The sequence below is a fragment of the Perognathus longimembris genome, chromosome 18 (assembly GCF_023159225.1).
Source record: "Perognathus longimembris pacificus isolate PPM17 chromosome 18, ASM2315922v1, whole genome shotgun sequence".
Classification (NCBI taxonomy): Eukaryota; Metazoa; Chordata; class Mammalia; order Rodentia; family Heteromyidae; genus Perognathus; species Perognathus longimembris.
Genome location: NC_063178.1, coordinates 28,236,641 through 28,258,524, shown reverse-complemented (window position 1 = coordinate 28,258,524; position 21,884 = coordinate 28,236,641). Strand labels below are relative to the sequence as shown.

Below are 21,884 nucleotides of genomic sequence, written 5' to 3'. Positions count from 1 at the left end.
GGTGGTCAATATGACTTGAGTAGTTTAGCTGAATTTTTCTTAAGCTTTCTTTCCCTTTTCTTCCCTTTCCCTCCCCTCTTGGAATAATACATGCTTTAGGAGGATAGTAAACAGAATCATGGCTCCATACTCACTGGAAGAATCACATTGAGAACACATAAATAATTCACCAGATTCCACTCAGGCATCTTTATTTGCAGAACCCATGAAAAGTTCAGTTTGTGCCATAAATTTCTAGGTATCCATGAGGAGTAGTACAGATATTTTGTGTTGGTTCCACTAGAATTCATTGTGTCCTGTTTTACTCACTTCCTCCATGTCTTCAGTGTGAACCAAAGCCAGCTTATTCCTGAACAATTCTAGTCCAAGTCGTCAATATGCTCAGGACACGTAAATATCAGCTTACATAATTTGAAAACTTACTGTGTATAAGTCACTTATGAGTCATGGTCTCTAGCAAATTATTTTTATGTAATCTTAGAAATGAAACTTTGGTTTTAAGTGATCCACTGAAATTATTTTGTCCTCATGTTCATGTGTATTTACAATTGTTGTACTTATTTCTCTGTACATATATGCCTTAGGTCCATGGAACACACAGCTTAGAGAATGACTTTGTCTAAGCTCTGGTAAAGTAACAAGGAAAAGGATAAAGGAGATTTCCTTCAGGCTCCTTTTTTAATTTACATGTTTCCCATATATATGTATATGTATATATATATATATATATGAAAAGTGGTAGGTTTGGGCTTTATATGTAAGGAGAGAGTCAAATAAATGCATTTACATATATAGGGCTTAGTTGTCCTAAAGCAGAGGAAAAAATTCATCCATTCTTAAAGTTTGGTTTGTAGTAATTTTACATCCACTATTAAAGCAATGCTGTTAGATCCTGAATTGTTAACCAAAATGATAGCTTTGTAAGTTTATAAATAGTAGCTTTATTTTGATTTAGATGGACATCTCAAAACTTATCAAGGTAATTAGGACATTACAAATACAATTGAGATGATATGAATTACATAATACTAATTGACTATTGTGTTAAAGTGATTTAAGGGGCTGGGAATATGGCCTAGTGGTAAAGTGCTCACCTCGTATACATGAAGCCCTGGGTTTGGTCCCTCAGCAACACATATATAGAAAAGCTGGAAGTGGTGCTGTGGCTCAAGTGGTACAGTGCTAGCCTTGAGCAAAAAGAAGCCAGGGAAAGTACTCAGGCCCTGAGTTCAAGCCCCAGGACTGGCAAAAAAACAATAACAATAAAGTAATTTAAACAATACATACATGTTTTAGCCTATTTTGAACACGGAAAGTCTTTCAATAGATAGCACTGTTCTATTTCGCACATCCATAATCAATTATATTGGCCATATTAATCCCTACTCACCTTCATTAGCCCGTTCTCCTCCCTCTGGTACCCACTGCATTAGCTGAGCCTGCTTTACCTTCCTGTCATTCGTGTGTGTGTTTGTGTGTGTGTGTGTGTGTGTGTAACAATTGCACCTTGGTTTTCACTATACTATTTCAGACATATATACCTTTTTTATCTTATTTGTTGTGGGACTTGAACTCAGTGCCTCAGAACTACCGCTGAGTTCTTTTGTTAAAGGCTAGTACTCTATCACTTTAGGCCACATCTCCACTTCTAGTTTTTGAGTGGTTAATTGGTTTTGTATCATGATCCTCCATTGAAGTGTAATCCTCAGTTGAAGTGAGATCCTCACAACTCAACCTCCTGAGAAGCTAGGATTACAGACATGAATCACTGGCACCCATCTTTAAATGGTCAGGTTTCTTGAAGGGTTAGAACCATTCATTCAATGAGCTGAATTTGTAAATTAAGTAAAATAAGAAAGCAAAGTAATTTCAAGCATGTAGGTAAGATATTCCAACTCCAGTGTTTCACTATGGTGATGCTGGTAAACATATAATTTGTGTGGAAGTTCTAACTCCTTGTACTGTGAATTTTCGTCACATCTAGGTGGATTTTCCAGACTATAAAGACTTCATCTAGAGAGGCACAGGGAAACTACTTTCCAATGGACTAACAATGAAATTTCTTACATATATAACAAAAAAAATATAACATTCTGGAGTAGGGGGCGGGGTGTAGGGATCAGAGATCTCATGAAGGATTGCAAGGCAGTTTGTACAAACTATTTTGTTGAGAGTTGTAGTATTCATATATCAAACAAGTGTGGCCAGTTAAAGATTCACAGTTGACTGCCATTTGCTCAATGTAGTCCTAGAGCTCCAGTCAGGATTGAAGAAGGTGTGATTATCACTGGATCAAATTCACAGCCAGCAGCCTTTCTCCTGTATCCACATCCATTCAGAATGCCTTTGTCTTCATCCCTATGGTTCTATACCAAGATCACTTTACCATCATCTGGCTTTGTCTCCAAAATACTTCTACTATGCTGTCAACATCTAGTTGCTTGAGACCTACAATTCACTATTCTCTTCTATAACTCCTTTAAGGACTAATTGTTTCTATGGCAGTTGGTATGTTAGTAATCTTCGACAAATAACAAATGGCGATATCTTTAGTGTAGGTACTAACACATGTAACACTTCAAGAATGACTCAGTAATTTTTGTTTCCCCTTTGCTGTATATTTTTATTAATTTGCCTTATTGTTATTATAGAGGTGATATACCGAGGGATTACAATTACATGAGTCAGGAAATGAGTACAGTGTCTTCAGTCCCCTTATTCTCTCCCAGCCCTCACTCCCATCTCCACCCACGAGTTGTATCGGTCACTTTCATCAATGTCCAGTGAGCTCCACTAATATAATTTTTCAGCCTTTTCCCTCGAGTTCTATACCAGTGAATTTAATAATATATAGTGAACAAACCCCTCAGAAGGGAAGACAATTCTCTATTTTTCTCTTGAATTTCCACATATTTTAAAAAGCAAAAACTATCTCCTATGGATGTTTGTATACAACCAAGTTTGAAAAAATGTCTCCCTTCTAATTTACTAATAGTTTTGGAATGAAAAGCAGAGAGACATTTTCCCTTTGGAGCAAAAGGCAAGCAGCCTATTACACAACATCCAGGTTCTTTAAATCCAGGATTCCTCCCCTGCAATGTCACCTAATACATCATAAGGCACCATCCCCTCTTCACATCACCCTGGGGAAATTGGAATTCAGAAAACTCACAAAACAACCAAGAAGAGACAATACTTGAGTTACTTTTTAAAAAAATTGTTGGTCATTGGGCCTGAACTCAAGGCCTGGGCACTGTCCTTGAGCTGTTTTTGCTCAAGTCTAGCATGCTACTTCTTTGGCCATAGTGCGACTATCAGTTTTCGAGTGATTAATTGGAAATAAGAGTCCATGGGACCTTTTCTGTCCAGGCTGGCTTTGAACTGCAATCCTCAGATCTCTGCCTCCTGAGTAGGTAGGATTACAGGTGTGAACCACCAGCACCCAGCTTTCCAATTATTATTTATTACTGTAAATGATAAACTGCCTTTCATCTCTGACCCAAGAATACACTATCTTCGTGTGATATCCATGAATCTGTGATAAGCTAGCTTATGAGTTGTCAGGCAGGGTAAAATTTCAGAGGTTTCACAATTGGAGAAACACCAGGCAAATTCTAAGGAGTAATGTAGGCCAAGGCTGAGAAACTGGACTCCCAAACAAGAAAGGAAATCTGAATTACCCACTGCCCCCCAATTACCAGAAAGGATGTCTATCACCTAATCAAACTGTGTACTACCACTAATATTTGTCTCATCCAGGGGTTTTCTATAAGTTGACCAGAAAATCTACCAAATTTAGCTGACATCTTATGCAACCTGCAGTGGCAGAAGTAGTATACATAAAATGCTAACACAGCTAGAAATTAAAATATGCATGATACTTTCTCTGATATCTGGTTACTTACTCATAACTGTGCTAACTGAAGCTTCTGGAAAGAGTTCATTTTTCCTGTAGGATTTCAGTTACACAGTCTGCTGACTCCCTAAAATGCCCGCTCCATGCATTTCCCTTGAGAAACTTCTACTGGGAACTGGTGGCCATCATGCCCCTTTCCGATCTTTGCCACTATATTCCAATATTGGGTTGTAACCCTGTCTTTTCTTATTGGATGGAGATATTAGATTCCAAAGGTAAACAAATATGATCTCACTGATTTGTCCTTTTATACAAAAAGGATGTGAGGCAAATGGGTCCTTTGCTATCTTTCTGTCTGTTTATAGAAGTTTATACTTTTAGATTCTGCTTAAAGGAATTTCTCCAGGGTGCTGGGGCTTGGTTCTGGGATCGTTTGGTTCAACTAAGCTAATGGTGCCCACTGGGTGGCAGCAGCCCTCCAGCCCCCAGAACAAATCTACAGGACTCTGCCTTGTCTAAGAACCATCAAACCAGTGATGACTTCTTTTAAAATTGTCATTTCTCACTTCTCTGTTTCATATTTGCCATGCTTTTAAATAAGGGAACCTAACGTGAAATGGTCAGGATCATATTTTTAATTTCACATGTTATTCTGTCAAGATCTAAATAACTAGTCTCCCAGTCCAAAAGATGGTTTACTAGAATTTATCATTTACTACAGTTGAATCTTGATGCCTGAAAGATTTTTATATTTCATATCAGTTTATTTGGAGAATACAATACAACTTATTTGTACTTGGTTGTTTCAAAAACAATGAGAAAGCCATTCAATAGCTCATTTTTAGAGTACTTAGGTTGCTCACTCATTAGAGTCTGGGCATAGATGATGCTCAGGGAATTCTCCTTATGCCCTGTTACAAATCCCCATGGCCTCTGACCCATTTAGGTGTTATGAGAATCTGGGTTTGGGCTCCTGAGAAAGGTTTCTCCTTGAGTCAAAGAATTCTGTTAGGTCAAATGATCTTTCTTTATAGCTATTGCCTACTTTGTCTTTATAATTCTTAATATTATAATGGTTCTTATAAATCCTTCTGTAACCCAACATATAATAATAATAGGATCACAGAATTGCTGTACATGGTTTAGGCTCGGCCCATCAATCAATGCTTCCTTGGAAAATGGGTTAATCTAGGAAAGGCTAGACTTCATTTATGTCCAAGAATCACTTGTAAAGTGGATACTGTTTGGCAGGTTATATCTATTTTTAGAATTTGATGTTAAATTACCCAGTGAGGTAGAAATGCTATGTAGTTGCATCTCGTACTTGAGTTATTTTAAATGAGTTTTAAGCATTGTCTTCTTAACATTAGAAATTCAGTATCAAGTAAGTTACTTCACGTCTCTGTCAGTTATACAATAGGACAAATATCAAAGCAACTGATTGAGATCTAATGGGTTTCCCTGCTTGTACTCACTCCCAGTTTCAATTAACTTTGAAGTTACAAAATATTAAACTTCCTAGAAAATACTCTGATAACATCATCCCTCTGCTCAGAATTTTGGAATTTCTATATACCTAAGGTTCAACATTCACAAATTAGTATTCTACTTTGAATCAACTTAAGATTTATTTACTGATTGGAAACATATGGATACATCATATATACGTAAATACATAATAGATAAATGCATAATATATGACATAAAATATCGTACATAAATATATAATGTTTTATATATATATAATTTTGCTCAAGCGATATAAAAGATGAATGCCTCTTTCCCTTCTGTTAAAAGCTTATAGTTTGGTAGAAGAGACATTTTTGCAAATAATTACAAAAGACATTTTTGCAAATAATTATAAAACAAAGTGTACTATATACTATAGTAGTGTGATAAAACTAAGTGTTAGTTGCATCTCAAATAGGCAATAACCAACAAAATTTAAATTATAATGATATTAATATAACATTCTTCATTTACTTACAATCTGCTTTTATGTCATACCAAAGTAACAGACATTTAAATATATTCTCTGTATAATCTTTTTGAAAAATATGGTACTAAAGATAAGATTATCTCTTTTTTTATAAATAATATAAATTTACAATATTGAAACTATACAGGATCCCATAAAGAGGAATAAGATTCATGTTCACTTGTGTAATTACAACATAAATACTATCATATATAGGTATTAGGTGACTGCCATAACAAATGATAATAAATTTAGTGGCTTAAAAGAGCACAAACTTATTAGCCCACCATTTTGTAGGTCACAAATCTGGATCTCATTGACCTAAAAAACAGTAGCTATACATTCATTTATGAAAGGTCTGGAAGGTAATTTCTTTTGTGGCTGCAGCACTGAGATTCCTATTCCATGTTGTTTGTTCAGGGAGGAGGGTACTCAGTTACTAGCAGACACTCCCAACCCAGTGGCCATTCTGATCTGGTTTCATTTCATTAATGATGAGATCTGCTAACCATGTGAAAGACATTTGAGCATCCTGATTGTATTTCTACTAATTTTGTTTGTGAATTTTGGAGGTAGAGAACATGGTATTGAATTCTGGCCCTGGTATTTTCTTGTTTACTCTCTGTATGGTTGCTCTGCAGTTTTAAGAAGTGCAAGTAGTAGATTCATGTGTAATTGTGTACATATCTCTAGATGCACACATATAAAAATTTTCATTATCAAGTAATATCAAAACATTAGTTTGGATGCCAAGACATAGATTTATTTCTTACCCATGGACATACTGTAACAATATTGTCTCATTATTAATGACAGTATTTTATTGCTGAACAGATATGTTATTTCTTCTGTCTGATGACACCTATGCTTTTTATTTTTGTCATCTACAAATAGGAATGATAGGGTTGGGAATGTGGCTTAGCGGTAGAGTGCTTGCCTAGCATGCATAAAGCCCTGGGTTTGATTCCTCAGCACCACATAAACACAATAAGCTGAAATGGTGCTGTGGCTCAAGTAGTAGAGTGCTAGCCTTGAACAAAAAGAAGCCAGGGACAGTGCTCAGGCCCTGAGTCCAAGCCCCAGGACTGGCAAAAAAAAACAACTCCAAAACAAAACAAATAGGGATGATAGGACTTCTTCATTCTCTATTTGAATCTCTTATTTTTTTTCTTGACTTATTACTTAATCTAGGAATTCTAGTACTATACTGTAAAAGAGTGGGGAGGGTAGATATTCTTTTCTTGTTTCTGACTTGTGTAAATCACATGCATCATTAGTTATCAATAAATTTCAAAGACAATTCAGCATTATGTTTTTCCAAGACAGTAGTTGAATACGGCAGTATACTCAGTATTTGCCAACTTATGACTTGCAATGCTATATCTTGTCTGATTTATAGACTTGAAAGAAATTTAGGTTTTTTTCAAATTCTATTTCTCAATCTACACAACAAAATTACTCTCTACCCTTCTCAGGGAATTGCAATGAGAGGAATGTAAAATAATTCATGTAAATATCACTCAAAATTAGATATTTTCCAGTGTAATATTAATTTATTTCTTTTTTATTTGCAAACAATGAAATAGAACTTTATTCTTCCTTAGACATCTCGGTACTATGTTTCCATAACTGATAAGGCCATTCGACCAGTGTCCCAGGCCAAAAGCAATTAAGGCAAGCAACAGAAAGACATTTTGTAATGGCATACCTTTCCTTTAAAGATCTTTTCCCTGAGAAACTAGACACATAGATTCTCCATTAACAGAGACAGAGAACGTTGTTTAATGAACAAATTTGGAGGAGAAGATTCAGAGTTTAGATAATTATAAACATTTAGATGCCTCTAAGATACACATAGAACTTTTCATTTTTTATGCTTTGTTATAAAAAACAGTGCAAGAAGCCTAAGTAGTATGGCAGAATGCATGCCTACCAAGAGTAAGGATCTGAGTATAAATCTTTGTACTCACAAAATGAAAGTATGATAGCCTACAGAATAAATTTTCCCACCAAGATAATCACTAAATTATTTTAAATATATAGCTTCTACTAGATATTAACTAGTTCTTCTTCAAAACACTTTTTTTTTTTTTTGCAAATTTACATTCTTAACATTACTCTTAGTTCCTGTCAAAACTTGGTACCCTCTCAACAGAAATTTTTGCAGGTCTGAAGTGGCCAAAGATTGTCTCTTTTTGTTGCTTTATTTGAATTCTTCTGATTCAAATAAGGTAGGTGAAGCACACACACACACACACACACACACACAGCATACATATACACCCATATATATAACATATTACATAAGTTTTATATATTTTGGGTAACAACCAAAGTTGCATTATCTCATGAATTTTAGTAGAAGAATCATATAAGGATAAGCCATCTTATTATGTATACCAGAGTTTTTGTTTTTGCGGTGTGTGTATGTGTGTTTGTGTGTGTATGTATGTGTGTGTGTGTGTGTGTTTGTCCAAATCTTGGGGCTTAAACATAGGGCCTGTGCACTGCTTTGCTCAAGGCAAGCACTCTATTACTTGAGTCATAATTCCACTTCCTGCTTTTTTATTTTGCAATTGGAGTTCAAAGTCTCATGGACTTTCCTGTTTGGGCCGACCTTGAAGCTCTACCTCAGATCTATGCCTCCTGAGTATCTAGGATTACAGGCATTAGCAACTAGCACCCAGCTGGGGATTTTTGTTGTACTTAATTGGTTTTTCTTTTGTTTTCTTTTCTTTTTAACAATACAACAGACAATAGTTTAGAAATAAATAAATACTATTAGTGATTTCTGTTGATACTTACCCCAAACAAGTCCTTACTGTGTACTAATTAATAGACAGAATATGTAAGAGCTGTGAGATTTGCATTATAATGTAGAGACTTGTTAAAATTTAGTTGTAAGTAATATTTAAATTATCATATTTTACTGATGCACCTATTTTTTCTTAAAATGTAAATCGTTAGCATTATCCTAAGATATTATTTGTATTTATTTTTATAGTGTTTTGTGTGTTTCTGTGTAGAAATATATCAGTATTCTTCCATTTTTGTGGCAGGATTAGATTGTGGTTAGAGTCAGCTGATTTGACGAACAGCATTCTAACCACTGGTTTGGTTTTCCTACCTAAACCAGTTGAGATTGACACAATTGATATGAATGCGAATTTATAAATAATAACATCATATAGTGGTTTCTCATTTGCTTAAAACTGCCTTGAGAAATAATTAATCTGATCACCTATCCCTGGATTACTGGCTCCTAGTGGTGTTGTGACCTGAGGCAGTTACTGTTGTTCCCCCTGTAAATCAATGTGTTTTAAAAATGATTCAGGCCAGGTGCAAGTGACTCACTCTTGTAATCCTAGCTACTCAGGAGAAGATCTGGGGATTGTGGTTCAAAGCCAGCCCAGGCAGGAAAGTCTATAAGACTCTTATCTCCAATTAATCATCAAAAAGCCAGAAATGAAGTTGTGGCCTAAGTGATAGAACACTAGTCTTGTTCAAAAAAGCTCAAAGACAATACCCACCTTCCAATAGCATCTTCATGAGTAACAAGACTTTAAACTATGCACTTTGGGTAGACATTTAAAGTCTGGACCATAGCCCAGGTTTTAGCAGCAGGAGTTTCCAGAGCACCTTGCAATGAGTCCCTGACATATTACCTGTTGCTCCATCCACATCGAGCTTCAACCTCTAGTCAACTTGCCTCTGGCCTTGGGAGATGCCAGCGGGAAAACACAAGTCTTGGCATCAGCAGCTCTCTCTGGCACTTGGAGAAATTAGGAAGAAGATGATTTTCTGATTCTCTAATGTCAAAGAATAAATGTAATGCTGGTGTCTCAAGATGGATTTCTGAATAACTGTCTCTTGAAATATTGTTACTTGTCACAAATATGTTCTGTAGTATTATTAATAATAAAAATACCTAGAAAGTACATGGTGAATCATTTCATCATTTCCGAAAGCACTTTTTTATTCATTCGTTTATTTGGCTTATACTAATCACTGGCTAAGATCTCAGTCACTCTTATTAGTACTAGTGACATCGGCTGTAGTCTCTTTAGTCAGCTTAACTTCTTTGAGATTTATCTTTTTAGACAGAGAAAATGAAGATCATCGAATGGTAATATGGGCCAAGTCACATAACTAAGAAATACATGTTCAAACTCAGGCTTTCAAAAGTTTACCTGCTTCTCCTTGGTGAACTGATGTTCATTGTTGACATTGCTTTGCAGGGAAATTGTTTCTAAAATTCCCCCAAAATAACAAGTAAATATGCATTTTTGAGAAAATATTTTGGAAGCTTCTGTGTTATTTATATGTACATGAGCCCCCTTCTGAGAGTAGCTCATGGATGTTTGTCTTCCAATAGATTCTGAAGTGAGTTGATGCTAGAATTTAATTCCAAATGCCCCATTATGCATGAGCTGCTCTTCGTACTTTAAAGATTTTGCCTCAGGGTAAAAAATGGGAGTCCTCACTTTGACTCTCTGAAATAATTCATATCTGTAAATGCATCTCTAGGAGTCTTGGGATTCTTTCCAGATTCAATGAAGTCATATATATTGCACTTATGAATAATCCTTGTGAAGGATCTACAAACAAGGCCTCTGGAGCAGATTAGAAGACAGAGAAGTCAGGCCTCTCAAATTCTTAAGAACAAGTTATTTTTTTAAAATTATAATTAATCCACTCTTTCTGCCTTTTGATCTAACTAAACATGTTTGGAATCTTATTTTATTCTTTCTTTGTTCCCCCCACCTCCAGGTTACTGTCCATGTGGGTACCATGCATGCCAGAATGGCAAATGCTATAAACCAGAACAAAGATGTAATTTTATAAATGACTGTGGGGATAATACAGATGAAGGTGATTGTGGTGGCTCCTGTACTTTTGAAAAAGGCTGGTGTGGCTGGCAAAACTCTCTGGCTGAAAACTTTGATTGGGTCTTGGGGATTGGCTCTCCTCAAAGCCAGAGGCCCCCCAGAGATCATACTCTTGGAAATGAAAATGGTAGGTGATTCGGTTATTACTGTTCCCTGAATTATAGTCCCACTGCACATGTTCTGATCTTCCCAACAGCAATTGGGGGGACCACCCGGCAATGATACCAGTCAGTCAAACAGGTAAGGAGTTTGTTCCTAAGGACAGGCTATAGCAAAGGGCTGTAGATTGGAGGGCATCATTTTGAAAGTTGGAAATCCACGACCTAATTCTGGCCATGCTTGAGTCTTTTTCAAGGCCAGAAGCAGAATTGTTTCTTCCATATCTGTCTCCTAGACTAAGTGGCATCCTCAAAAAGTTCCTTGCTTGGAAATACCAGCTCTCTTTGTGTTTTTGCAGTATATTTTCTTTATGAATTTCTTCTATCAAAATTTGCCTGTTTCATTAAGATACCTTCTTAGATTATTTTTATTAGTATACCTTCTGGTTTCATTAGAATATCTTCTAAACTTTCTGCTCTAGCAGTCCTGTCTTCCCTTGAGCATCAACAAAAATCTTATTTTGAAATATGTTCACCTCCATAAAGGCAGGTGGTGAGGACTTGTGTGTTTTAGGGGAGGAGAGATGCAATTCAACTAACAGCATAGAATAGTGCAAATTAAATATTAATAACTATTTCATTTAGTATAGCTCTATGATAATGTATGCTACCATCAGATAACCTTTTATAAATGGCATGTACTTATAATCAACAACCCTGGCTCCTGACACTTCTATTATCATTAGCAAGTCACTTACCTTTACAGATTCTCAAATCCTTCATTAATCAATAGCAGATACAAACCTGTATGCTCTATAATAGGAGCTGTGGTGCATCAAATGAGGTGATGTTCATGGAGGGAAAGGAGTTGGAAATCTGTGAAGTGCTGTGGAAATGTAACTGCAAAATCATAATTGTTAAGAATTGAGAAAAAAATTACTTTTCTACAAGTATTCTAAAGTGAGGTGTTGGACTCACTGCTTAAGGAGCAAAGACCATTAGCAGGATAAAAAGGTCTTTGAACATGTGTTTGTTACAAAGTAGGGAAAAAGGCTTCGAAATATTGATATTCTACAATCCTATGTAGAAACATAGCCATGGCAGGCTCTTCATGCCATGGAATGGAAGACATAATCCTATTCAACAGCTCAGCTGTACATACATAATATGTTTTGGATTTTCGAATACGTAAGAATCAAACACAATACTTTTGCCTATTAAAACCTTTCATCTTAAATTTACATACCCAGTAGGTGACTAAATATTTTAAACCACATCGTATTTCTTTGTATGGCTTCCACACTGATGCTTGATATTGTTTTACAGTAACTGGGGTATTTAAGGAGTCTATTAAATGATTCCTATAACTATCCTTTTGATTGGATGACACAAAGACCCTGTCAGCTCAGGTCATCGGCATACTGTGAAGCACTTTGCCAAAAGCAGCGATGATTGGAAATTGTTTTGTCACTGAGCAAGAGACAAGGCTATTAGATTTATTCTCACTTTGAGAGGAAAATGCCTTTGACAGCTCAGATCATAGGAAATTTAACTGAGATGGAAAGCTAACCTAATCCTATCATTGTTTTATTGCTTGTACCTAGGGCACTTCATGTATCTGGAGGCTACCCCAGTGGGGCTTCGGGGTGACAAAGCCCACTTCAAGAGCGCTGTATGGCAAGAATCCAATGCTGCCTGCACCATGAGCTTCTGGTATTTCATTTCTGCAAAAGCCACGGGGTCCATTCAGATCCTCATTAAGGTAGGATCTTGGTGCAGAATGCCTCTGAGCTTTAAGAGGGCTCTGCAGATTCAATGGAGATTCTTTTTTTGACTTGGCCAGGGGAGCCTGTTTCTCCAGAAATTGCTGCTCCTGTGGCCACTTATTCTGTGGGATTTAGTAGATTAAGACATGGAAACCAGTTTGGGGTCATGTCATGCTCCATGATTTGACTGAACCACAGAGACTTCTTTTGTAATATCACACTTCATTCTACCTCGTTCATTCATCCCCTGTCTTTTTCTATTAAAGGAAACAGATTAAGTGTACATTTGAAAGAACAGCTATCCATTTTTTCCTCCTATCTGAGTAATCATTAAGGGTACTAATAGCAGCCTTCTACTCTAAGCAGACCACACACAGGACTCAAACACTTAGGATGGTGATCAAGGTGTGATTACATTGAACTGCTTATTAATGGTGACATGCTAATGCATTTTTCTTACTGAGGATTAATTGGTTGTTGCCATCAGAGCTTTAATTTGGTATAACACAGTGACAGTGTTTGGGGAACAAAATAACAGAGTAGATATTAATATTAATGAGACCTGTTTCAAAAACCTTCATTCTTGAGCAATTTAAAACAGTCACAAAAGGAAGTGTGTGTGTGTGTGTGTGTGTGTGTGTGTGTGTGTGTGTGTGCAAACGGGGGCCAGTGTTTATTGTAAGACTGGTTAGAATTCTAAGAAAGCTTGCTTTAAAACATTCTCTAGATCTACTACTCTTTTATTACACATGAGCTTTGCAGTAGTGGCCCAGTACTGATGGGTCACACCTGCCCTGAATGCCAAAGAGCTCATAGGTCTGAATAGCTCATGGCTGTACAGTTCATGTCTTGTGAGAAACCTGAACTGACTTTACAAATGAAGGCTGTGCAAGATGACGCAGAAAACCAGCCTCATAGGAGCCAGGTAGTAACCACCAGTGGTTTATTTTTACGTTTAAATATGGAAATTTACTGGAATATGAAGGTAAAAGTTACTCTTAAAGGAGTATTTTTCTAGAATGTTTGGAAGGTGATGCTTATTATGCAATATGTACTCTGTGAGGAATTTGATGATGGTCTGCCAGATTTGCTTTTGGTATTTGCTTCATTGAAATTTACATTTCAACCCATGCATAGTATAGGAACTTGATATTAGAGTAAAATGTAAAATTAAGTGGTCTGGATATGCTTATACTCCTTTTAAGTCCTCTAGGACTCCTTTTCTGCTGATGGATTCCTGAAAATTTTAAAATAACTGTCATTTTGTTGTACAAAAAAATCAAAATACACTCATTTTTAAAATCCAGATTTATTCTTTTGGCTGAGAATGTAGTTCGGTGGTAGAGACCTTCCTTGTTATGCACAAGCCTATGGGTTTGATCTTCAGTAATGAAAATAGGCGAATACATAAAGAAATGTGTTCCTATTATGGTGTAGTTGGAAGGACTGTGAAGGAGCGACCTCTTTCATAACAGGTAGTGAGTTTATATTCATGGATTTGGTGGCAGCTGCCTCATTTTGGTGAGTAATAGGATACTGGTTTTGATCATATAACAGAGCACACCCTAGGCTTTCCTCTGTGTGGACTCCTGCTGCACTGACCTCACACACGAATTTGAAAATATCCTAGCCAGATGGCAGACTCAATAGGCCAAGGGATTTTGCCTTTTCTTTCTTTTCTACTCCTGGGCTACAAAACCTGTCCTGGTACATGCAAGTGCCCTCTCTGGCTCATTCTTTATCCTGTTTAACACAAAGATCCCCTCCTGTGTTTTCCCCCACAGAACCTGAAAGATTCAGCCTTTTCTAAAACTAAACCTTGACAGGTTTTGCCTTCCAAGATCATCGTTTTCCTATCATTCACAACTCTAGGAATAAACCCTATACACACTGGTCATATTTATTTAGTTAATACTGATAGTTGTAGTTGTTGACATTTATTCTGTTTCAACAAATAGATTACCAGCATGGACAAATAAATTAAGAAAATCCTACTCAACAGCGCAGGCTGGCTGTGGTGGTGCACAGCTGTAATACCTGCTATACAAGAGGCATTGGGAAGGTGATTGCAGTCACAGATTGCCTAGGGAAAAATGTAATACACAATACAGAAAATACCTAAAGCAAAACGGGCTAGGGGAATGGCTCTAGTGATTGAATGCTTGCCTCACAAAGATAAGGCTTGAATTTTAAACCCCAGTACCACCAAAAAGTATTATTGAGGAACTAACAATTATTTTCCATTGCATTGCTGTTTGACTTACTTATCAATAGAAAAAAATCCGGAAAATAATCCAAAACACTGTTTGACAGGAATAAGAATCCTTAAAAATAGCTCTAGCTAGGCACTGGTGTCTCACACATGTTATTCTAGCTACTCAGGAGGCGGGGATCTGAGGGTCACAGTTCAAAGCCAGCTCAGGCAGGGAAGTCCATGAGATTTTTATCTCCATTTGACCACCAGAAAACTGGAAGTTGTGCTGTGGCTCAAAGTGGTAGAGCACTAGCTTTGAGAACAAGAGCTCAGGGACAGCGCTCAGGCCCAGAGTTCAAGCCCCATGACCAACAAAAAAGATGTTAGCTTTTATAGTAATAGAGAATTAATGAGATAGAAGAATTACTGTCTTCCAGGAGCTGCTAAGAATAAGCCAAACCCTTGTGGGATTTAGCCAATGGAAATAGTTGACCGTGGGAAGCAGTAACAACTGCCTTTCTAAGAAGTTGTTACAAGTCTAGGGTTCAAGTAAGCTGGGCACCAGTGTTTTATACCTGTAATGATAGCTTACTTGGGAGACTGAAATCAGAACATTAAGGTTTGAAGCCAGAAACTTCATCACTAAAATAACCAGCAAAAAGGAGGTGCCAAAAGTATGGAAGTAGTGTTCAAGAAGAACACCACCCAGAAAGAGTAAGTCCCTAAGTTCAAATGCCACTAAATGGCAATAATAATAATAATAATAATAATAATAATCAATAATAATAATAATGTAAGTGGATAAGCTAGGGCATGAACTGAGATATTCTGAATTTAGGATTCTGTTGCTATACGATCAGTTTCATCTCTGCCATTATATTTGTAAATATGAACAAACATGTTATCATGTTAATCTAAAGTAAATAGACGGTATCATTTTTTGGATTTAGTAATTTATTCATCTTAGAGATGTTATATTTATATTTAAATTATTTCTCAGTTTTACCTACTTTTTAACTCATTTATATTCAGTATTGTTTCTCTTTAAATTTCAATAAATTGCTCTCAGACCACTACAAATTTAGCATAAATAGCAAAGGAAGCAATGAGAAATAAAATAAGGGATCTAGCACATAAATGTTGATCTTTTATGGATCTAATTTTACTCCCACAATTTTCCTTATTTGTCTAAGTTGCTTGTATTCAGATAGAGTTAAATTAAATTAAGTAACGTGGAGATATGAGCCCATGAAAAAGAATTTGGGAAAGTCTTTAAAATTGCTTTGACAAATTATTTTTTGTAGTCTAAAGTTTACCCAGAAACAAAAGGCTGTTGTGTTCTTTCAGCTAGTCATTTAAATAAAATGCAGGAACACCTGCTATCTGAAAAGCATTATCCTCTTTTGGAAATACTCCATCTGTAATAAACTGTTGGTATTTTATTCAAGATGACTGCATGCTTTAGGGAATTTAAATCTGTTTAATTGAAGGCATTCAGGACTATCCATTATGTAGTCATGATAGACCACAAAATATATTCAAGCCAGAAGTACTTGTATACCAGGAGAGCTCTCCTGATAGAGCAGTGTAGTTATGCTAAGAAACCATAATTAAATTACTTCATTGCTTTATCTTGCTTAGTGTTTCAGAGGATTTTAGAGTTAATGGATATCCTTGCAAATAAACTTAAATTATTTATTTTACAAATGAAAGAAATAAATCTAAGATGTAATATTTCATGCCTTTATTCAAAAAATTAAAATGGAATAAATCTAGTTTCTTTGACTTCAACCTTGGGGCTTTAAAAATGAACTTTTTGGACATTCCATCTCATAATTTCCATACTCGAGGGAAATGTGGTCAGCTCTTCCTATTTGTAGGAAACGTTCAAAAAGAAATAACATCTAAACACGTACAGACGTTTTTGTCATTATTCCCTAAACTATGCAACTTCACATTGTTCTAGATTCTCTAAGATTTCTAGAGATGAGGTGATATGTAGATTATATGTAAACATGATACCACTTTACATGGGAATTCGGCATCCACCTATTTTGGTATTCTTAAAGGTCTTGAAACCAATCGTTCATGGATACCAAGGGATACCATAGAGATTTTATTAATAGGCTGTAGAAACTGTCAAAGAGTCAAATGAAAGGCCTTTGCTTACTCAAAAGACTAGAAATTCTGAATCTTCCCTTATCTTCTTTATAGTAATTAATGAGCCTAAGTAGAATACAAGGGTTAAATGACTTCAAGTTAAGTATTTGGTATGACTTATTACCACCAGCTACCCATCTTCCACACAATCTCACCAACAGTCTAATCTAAGATCCATAGCAAACTCCTAACATTACATGGGCCTATTAGAAGATAGTGAGGTTTGCATGTTTGGCTTGCATTAGATCTTTTCAACCTATGAATATTTAGGTTGATTTCAGGCACATGGTTGGTCTCTATTTTTTTCATGGGAGGTTTGATTTAGGGTGGCCTTACTGATTTGCAGTAAGCACCAGAATGGCACTGAGTCTTTGTATGTGGAGCTGTGGAAACTCTCCCATTAGAACCTATGTTCTTCAGTGCTTAATATTCCTTTTTGAAAACTACCCTATTTCTGAAAAGATGGCCTTTCTTTCCTATCATATATTCCTGGTCTTAATCTTTCAGATTTAACACATTTTTAATTCATTATACCTTTAAAATTTATGTTTTCTGATACCTGGAAGACTGTCTTACAATCCTTCTTACTTCTCTTTTGTGTTACCATATAGACACACACACACACACACACACACACACACCTTTCAAAACCCAGTTTAAATATTCTCACTTCTGACATTGGTCTCTTTCTGCCACTAGAAGGTCTATTTTGTCTTCCCAATATGAGTAGATCATTGTAGGCAAATGAATATTGATTAGAAATAATAAGGCAAGCTTCTAATATTTAAGGGGTTTACATTTAGGTTAGAAGAAAAACATGTAAATATATAATAAATACAACATAAAATAGAAGATGGACAAGCAATTTCAGAGCAGAGTGAGCAATGGAATTGCCTTTGCAGTTGTGATAACATCTAGATTCTGTACAGAAACAGTCCTGGTATGATGCTAATCTAAAACCTTATGAAATAATGTAGTCAATATTACTCTTCAGGGGCTGGGGATATAGCCTAGTGGCAAGAGTGCCTGCCTCGGATACACGAGGCCCTAGGTTCGATTCCCCAGCACCACATATACAGAAAACGGCCAGAAGCGGCGCTGTGGCTCAAGTGGTGGAGTGCTAGCCTTGAGCGGGAAGAAGCCAGGGACAGTGCTCAGGCCCTGAGTCCAAGGCCAAAAAAAAAAAAAAAAAATATTACTCTTCAAAAATGGGAAAGTATAAGGCTAGTAAAGTAAATTTGGCTGAATTACACTTCTCATGAGTTAAACCACCTATCTACGGGTTTCCTTTAGGGACTAGATTATGTGTATTAAGGCTTTCCCATTAAAAAGTCTATGAGTGAATCATATTGAAGACTTTGTTTGGGGGCACAAATGCTGATTAATGGTTCTCTTCTAATATAAGACCTGCTATTTACTGCATTCAACAAATGATTATTGTACAATGCACTGTCTTCTTTTGTTGTGATCTGTGTGTAAAAAGAGACCCTCCTTAGTACTTCAGATTGCTGAGCTGAGGGATCATTATTTAGAGAACCAGCAATTGAAATGACAAAGAGGCTTAAGGTTAAATAGAAGTATAAAATAATATTTTATGTGAATTCATGGATTTATTTTTTATCAGCATCCAGGAACCCCAAGGATTTTAAGGGTGGTATTTTTAGTGAATTATTTTGACTTTTTTTTTTTTTTTTTTTTTTTTGGCCAGTCCTGGGCCTTGGACTCAGGGCCTGAGCACTGTCCCTGGCTTCTTCCCGCTCAAGGCTAGCACTCTGCCACTTGAGCCACAGCACCGCTTCTGGCCGTTTTCTGCATATGTGGTGCTGGGGAATCGAACCTAGGGCCTCGTGTATCGGAGGCAGGCACTCTTGCCACTAGGCTATATCCCCAGCCCTATTTTGACATTTTGATTTCACTGAGCTCATTCAGGAAATAAAATCTTACCAAAGTTAAAGGTACATATAATTCCTGTGTGGTAAAAGGATGGGAGGATGATTTTTAATTGTTTTGTATATTCATTTAAATTATATTTTATAAAACGTATACATTTTAAGTTTGAATATTGAAATTAATAATTTTCTTGGTCTTTCGACTTGGAACTTATTTTTATTGTAGTGAAAAGAACACACACATAGAGATGCACACAATAATTCAAATGTCATTAAGCAGATTAAACTTTTTTGCAAATATATTGTTGTTTCTTTTGAGATTTAGTATTGTCTAACTAGAAAGTAAATTAAAAACATAAATAGTTGAAAATCAAGGAATTTTTTTTTCATTTTGTCTCTCCATTAGAAAACTAAATACGACAGGAGCATATACATTGAACTTTTTCAGTTTACTGTGTGCTTAGCTATAGAGATATTGAGACAGTTTTACTTTTTTATATAGATTCATAGTTAGCAGTGATTGTCCAATCCATTTGTGCTCTTTTGTTACTATTCCATTCAAACTGTAATAAACATCACTTAGAAATCTTCATAGAATGATTTTTTTTTGCCAGTTTTGGGCTTGAACTCAGGACTTGGGCACTGTCCCTAAGCTTCTTTTGCTCAAGGCTAGTACTTTACCACTTGAACCACAGCACCATCTCTGGATTTTTCTGTTTATGTGGTGCTGAGGAATCGAACCCAGGGCTTCATGAATACTAGGCAAGCACTTTACCACTAAGCCACATTCCCAGCCCTCATACAGTGATTTTAAACAAGTATTTCAGTACTTAAAATATGTTTTACCCTTTGCAAAATGATTAAGGACTGAGTGTTGACCTGGAGCTCCAGATAATTTATCTTTGGCTAAGATGTTGTATATTCTATTTCGTATTAGAACTTTCTGATATGTGTGTCAAATATATGGGAACTTTTCTAATTAGCTTAAATACTGTCAAATGTCAAAAAAAAATGAAGGCTAGCATAGCTAGATAAGATGGACCAGAAAGTGGTAGTTTGTTGTTAGAACAATGAGGAACAAATCATTCCATAGCATCGCTTTATTTGCCTGGATGCCTAGGATGTGAGAGTTCTACATCCCATTTGATTTCGTACACACGTTTCAGATATTTTAAGCTTGGTTTCTGAAATAATTTCTTTTCCAAGACAACACTCCAGAAACATTTGATGAGAAGATCATTACATTTACCTTTGGCCAAATCCATTTATTAAAACATAACAAACACAGCCATGTTACGTATTTTCATAATATTTCACCAAATGGCCAAACTAGGAATTTTAGAACGTAGGAAATAAAACTTGAAAGTGAATCTGGCTTCATTCAGAATATAGGAGGACAAATGCATATCCATCTCCCACACAGGCATTTTCTCCAAAGTGTACCTGAATTACCTGCCTCACTCTTTGGCTTCAGCTTGAGCCTCCTTTGAGACTTCTCCAGGAACCACGTGCTCCACTCCATTTTCAGACAGACTCCATTCTCAGATAACATCACCCACTAAATACAGGGACTACTCTTGCCTTTGGATGTGTTTTTCTCCACTTTGTAAGAGCAATCAAGGCACTGTGACCCCTACAGCTATTTCCTCAAGGTAGAATGTGTTTAGTCAACCTAATATCACAGTATTATTCTGAATGTGACCAAAGAATATTGACCATGTAATAGAGAGAGAGAGAGAGACTTCATTATGAATCTCAGCTGTGCCATTTAATTAACATATGCAGACTTTCTTCTCTATATAAAATGATTATTATGTTGGGCACCAATTGCTCACACCTATAATCCTAGCTACTGAAGAACATGAGATCTGAGGATTGAAGATAGAAGCCAACTGAGAAGACAAACAGGACGGCCTCTTATCTCCAATGAGCCAGCAAAAAGCCACAAGTAGAGGCCTGGTTCCAGTTAGCAGCTGTTAGCTGTGAGGAGAGGCCTTGAATTCAAGTCCAAATACAAGCACACTTACAAAAATAGTTATATGACGTAAAATTTGCATCAACAAGTGCTATAATATGCAAAGCTGTGTTTTAGAAACTACTGATCATTTAACAATTTAAATTTTCTGTTAATCACTCATAGAAGTTTAGCATAGAAATGGGAGGAAGAGTAAATCCTGGAATCATATTACACTTCCATTAAACAATAACTTAGATTATGTTAAATAGGTATATTCTACATGTGTGTGGTCTGGTATTTTCTAAACTGGAGTTGGCCTTTTGTTTCCACTGAACTGATTTTTCACCTGATGCCAACACTTGTTGGAAATGTTTGTTCTCACACATTATCTGTGTGGATGGGTGTGTGTTGAGCTTTGTGCTTGTATCCACTGATAGCTGAGCCACAATCAGATTAACATCTATCAGATGTTAATCTGTGAGCACAAGCTGTTACCATTTGTTTTAGCATGGCTAAAGGTGTCCGTCCTTTTGGATATAATGTCAGAAAAGCAGGAGTCTGTCAGGGGTGAGTTGCTTATGAAAAATAAATACTCAGGTAAAACTAAGATGTTTGTTTTTAAAGAAAAGGAAGAACATTGAGATCTATTGACATATTCCATTAAAAATACATTATAACCATTCTCTCACATGACAAATGTTCACATCACTGCCATATCTCAAAGGCAGATGCACATTATCATGATAGAGTGCTATACACAACTCATTGAGGAACTCAGTACTGTGAAGGACTGTCCTTTCTGTCACTACTAGAAAAATCACTAAATATACAGAACATAATCAAATGATGGATAAGATATTAGATGTGTTTAGTTAGCTATAGGGGACACATAATGTTATTTTCTACCTCCAGTTCTATAGTTGCTTTTTATTTTAAGTGGGGCAAGGTCTATTCTCATGATAAAAATCTAACTATTCGTCTTCTGCCATTGGATCTACCCTTTAATTTCATCCTTGAATCTGATTTTCTATGAGCTAGATTGAATAAATTGTAAGGCTTAAAGTTTATGATCTATGTTTCTAACCACCAAATACTAC

The 21,884-nt window shown here is 36.2% G+C and overlaps 1 protein-coding gene across 1 annotated transcript in view; it reads left to right on the top strand.

Moving 5' to 3' along the window:
• The window catches only part of Malrd1 (MAM and LDL receptor class A domain containing 1), a 475,502-nt gene that overhangs the window by 261,059 nt on the left and 192,559 nt on the right, over positions 1–21,884 (top strand). The window contains exons 27-28 of the mRNA XM_048367779.1: positions 10,605–10,850; positions 12,426–12,583. Coding sequence (XP_048223736.1) covers positions 10,605–10,850; positions 12,426–12,583 — 404 coding nt within the window. The remainder of the gene's footprint in view (positions 1–10,604; positions 10,851–12,425; positions 12,584–21,884) is intronic.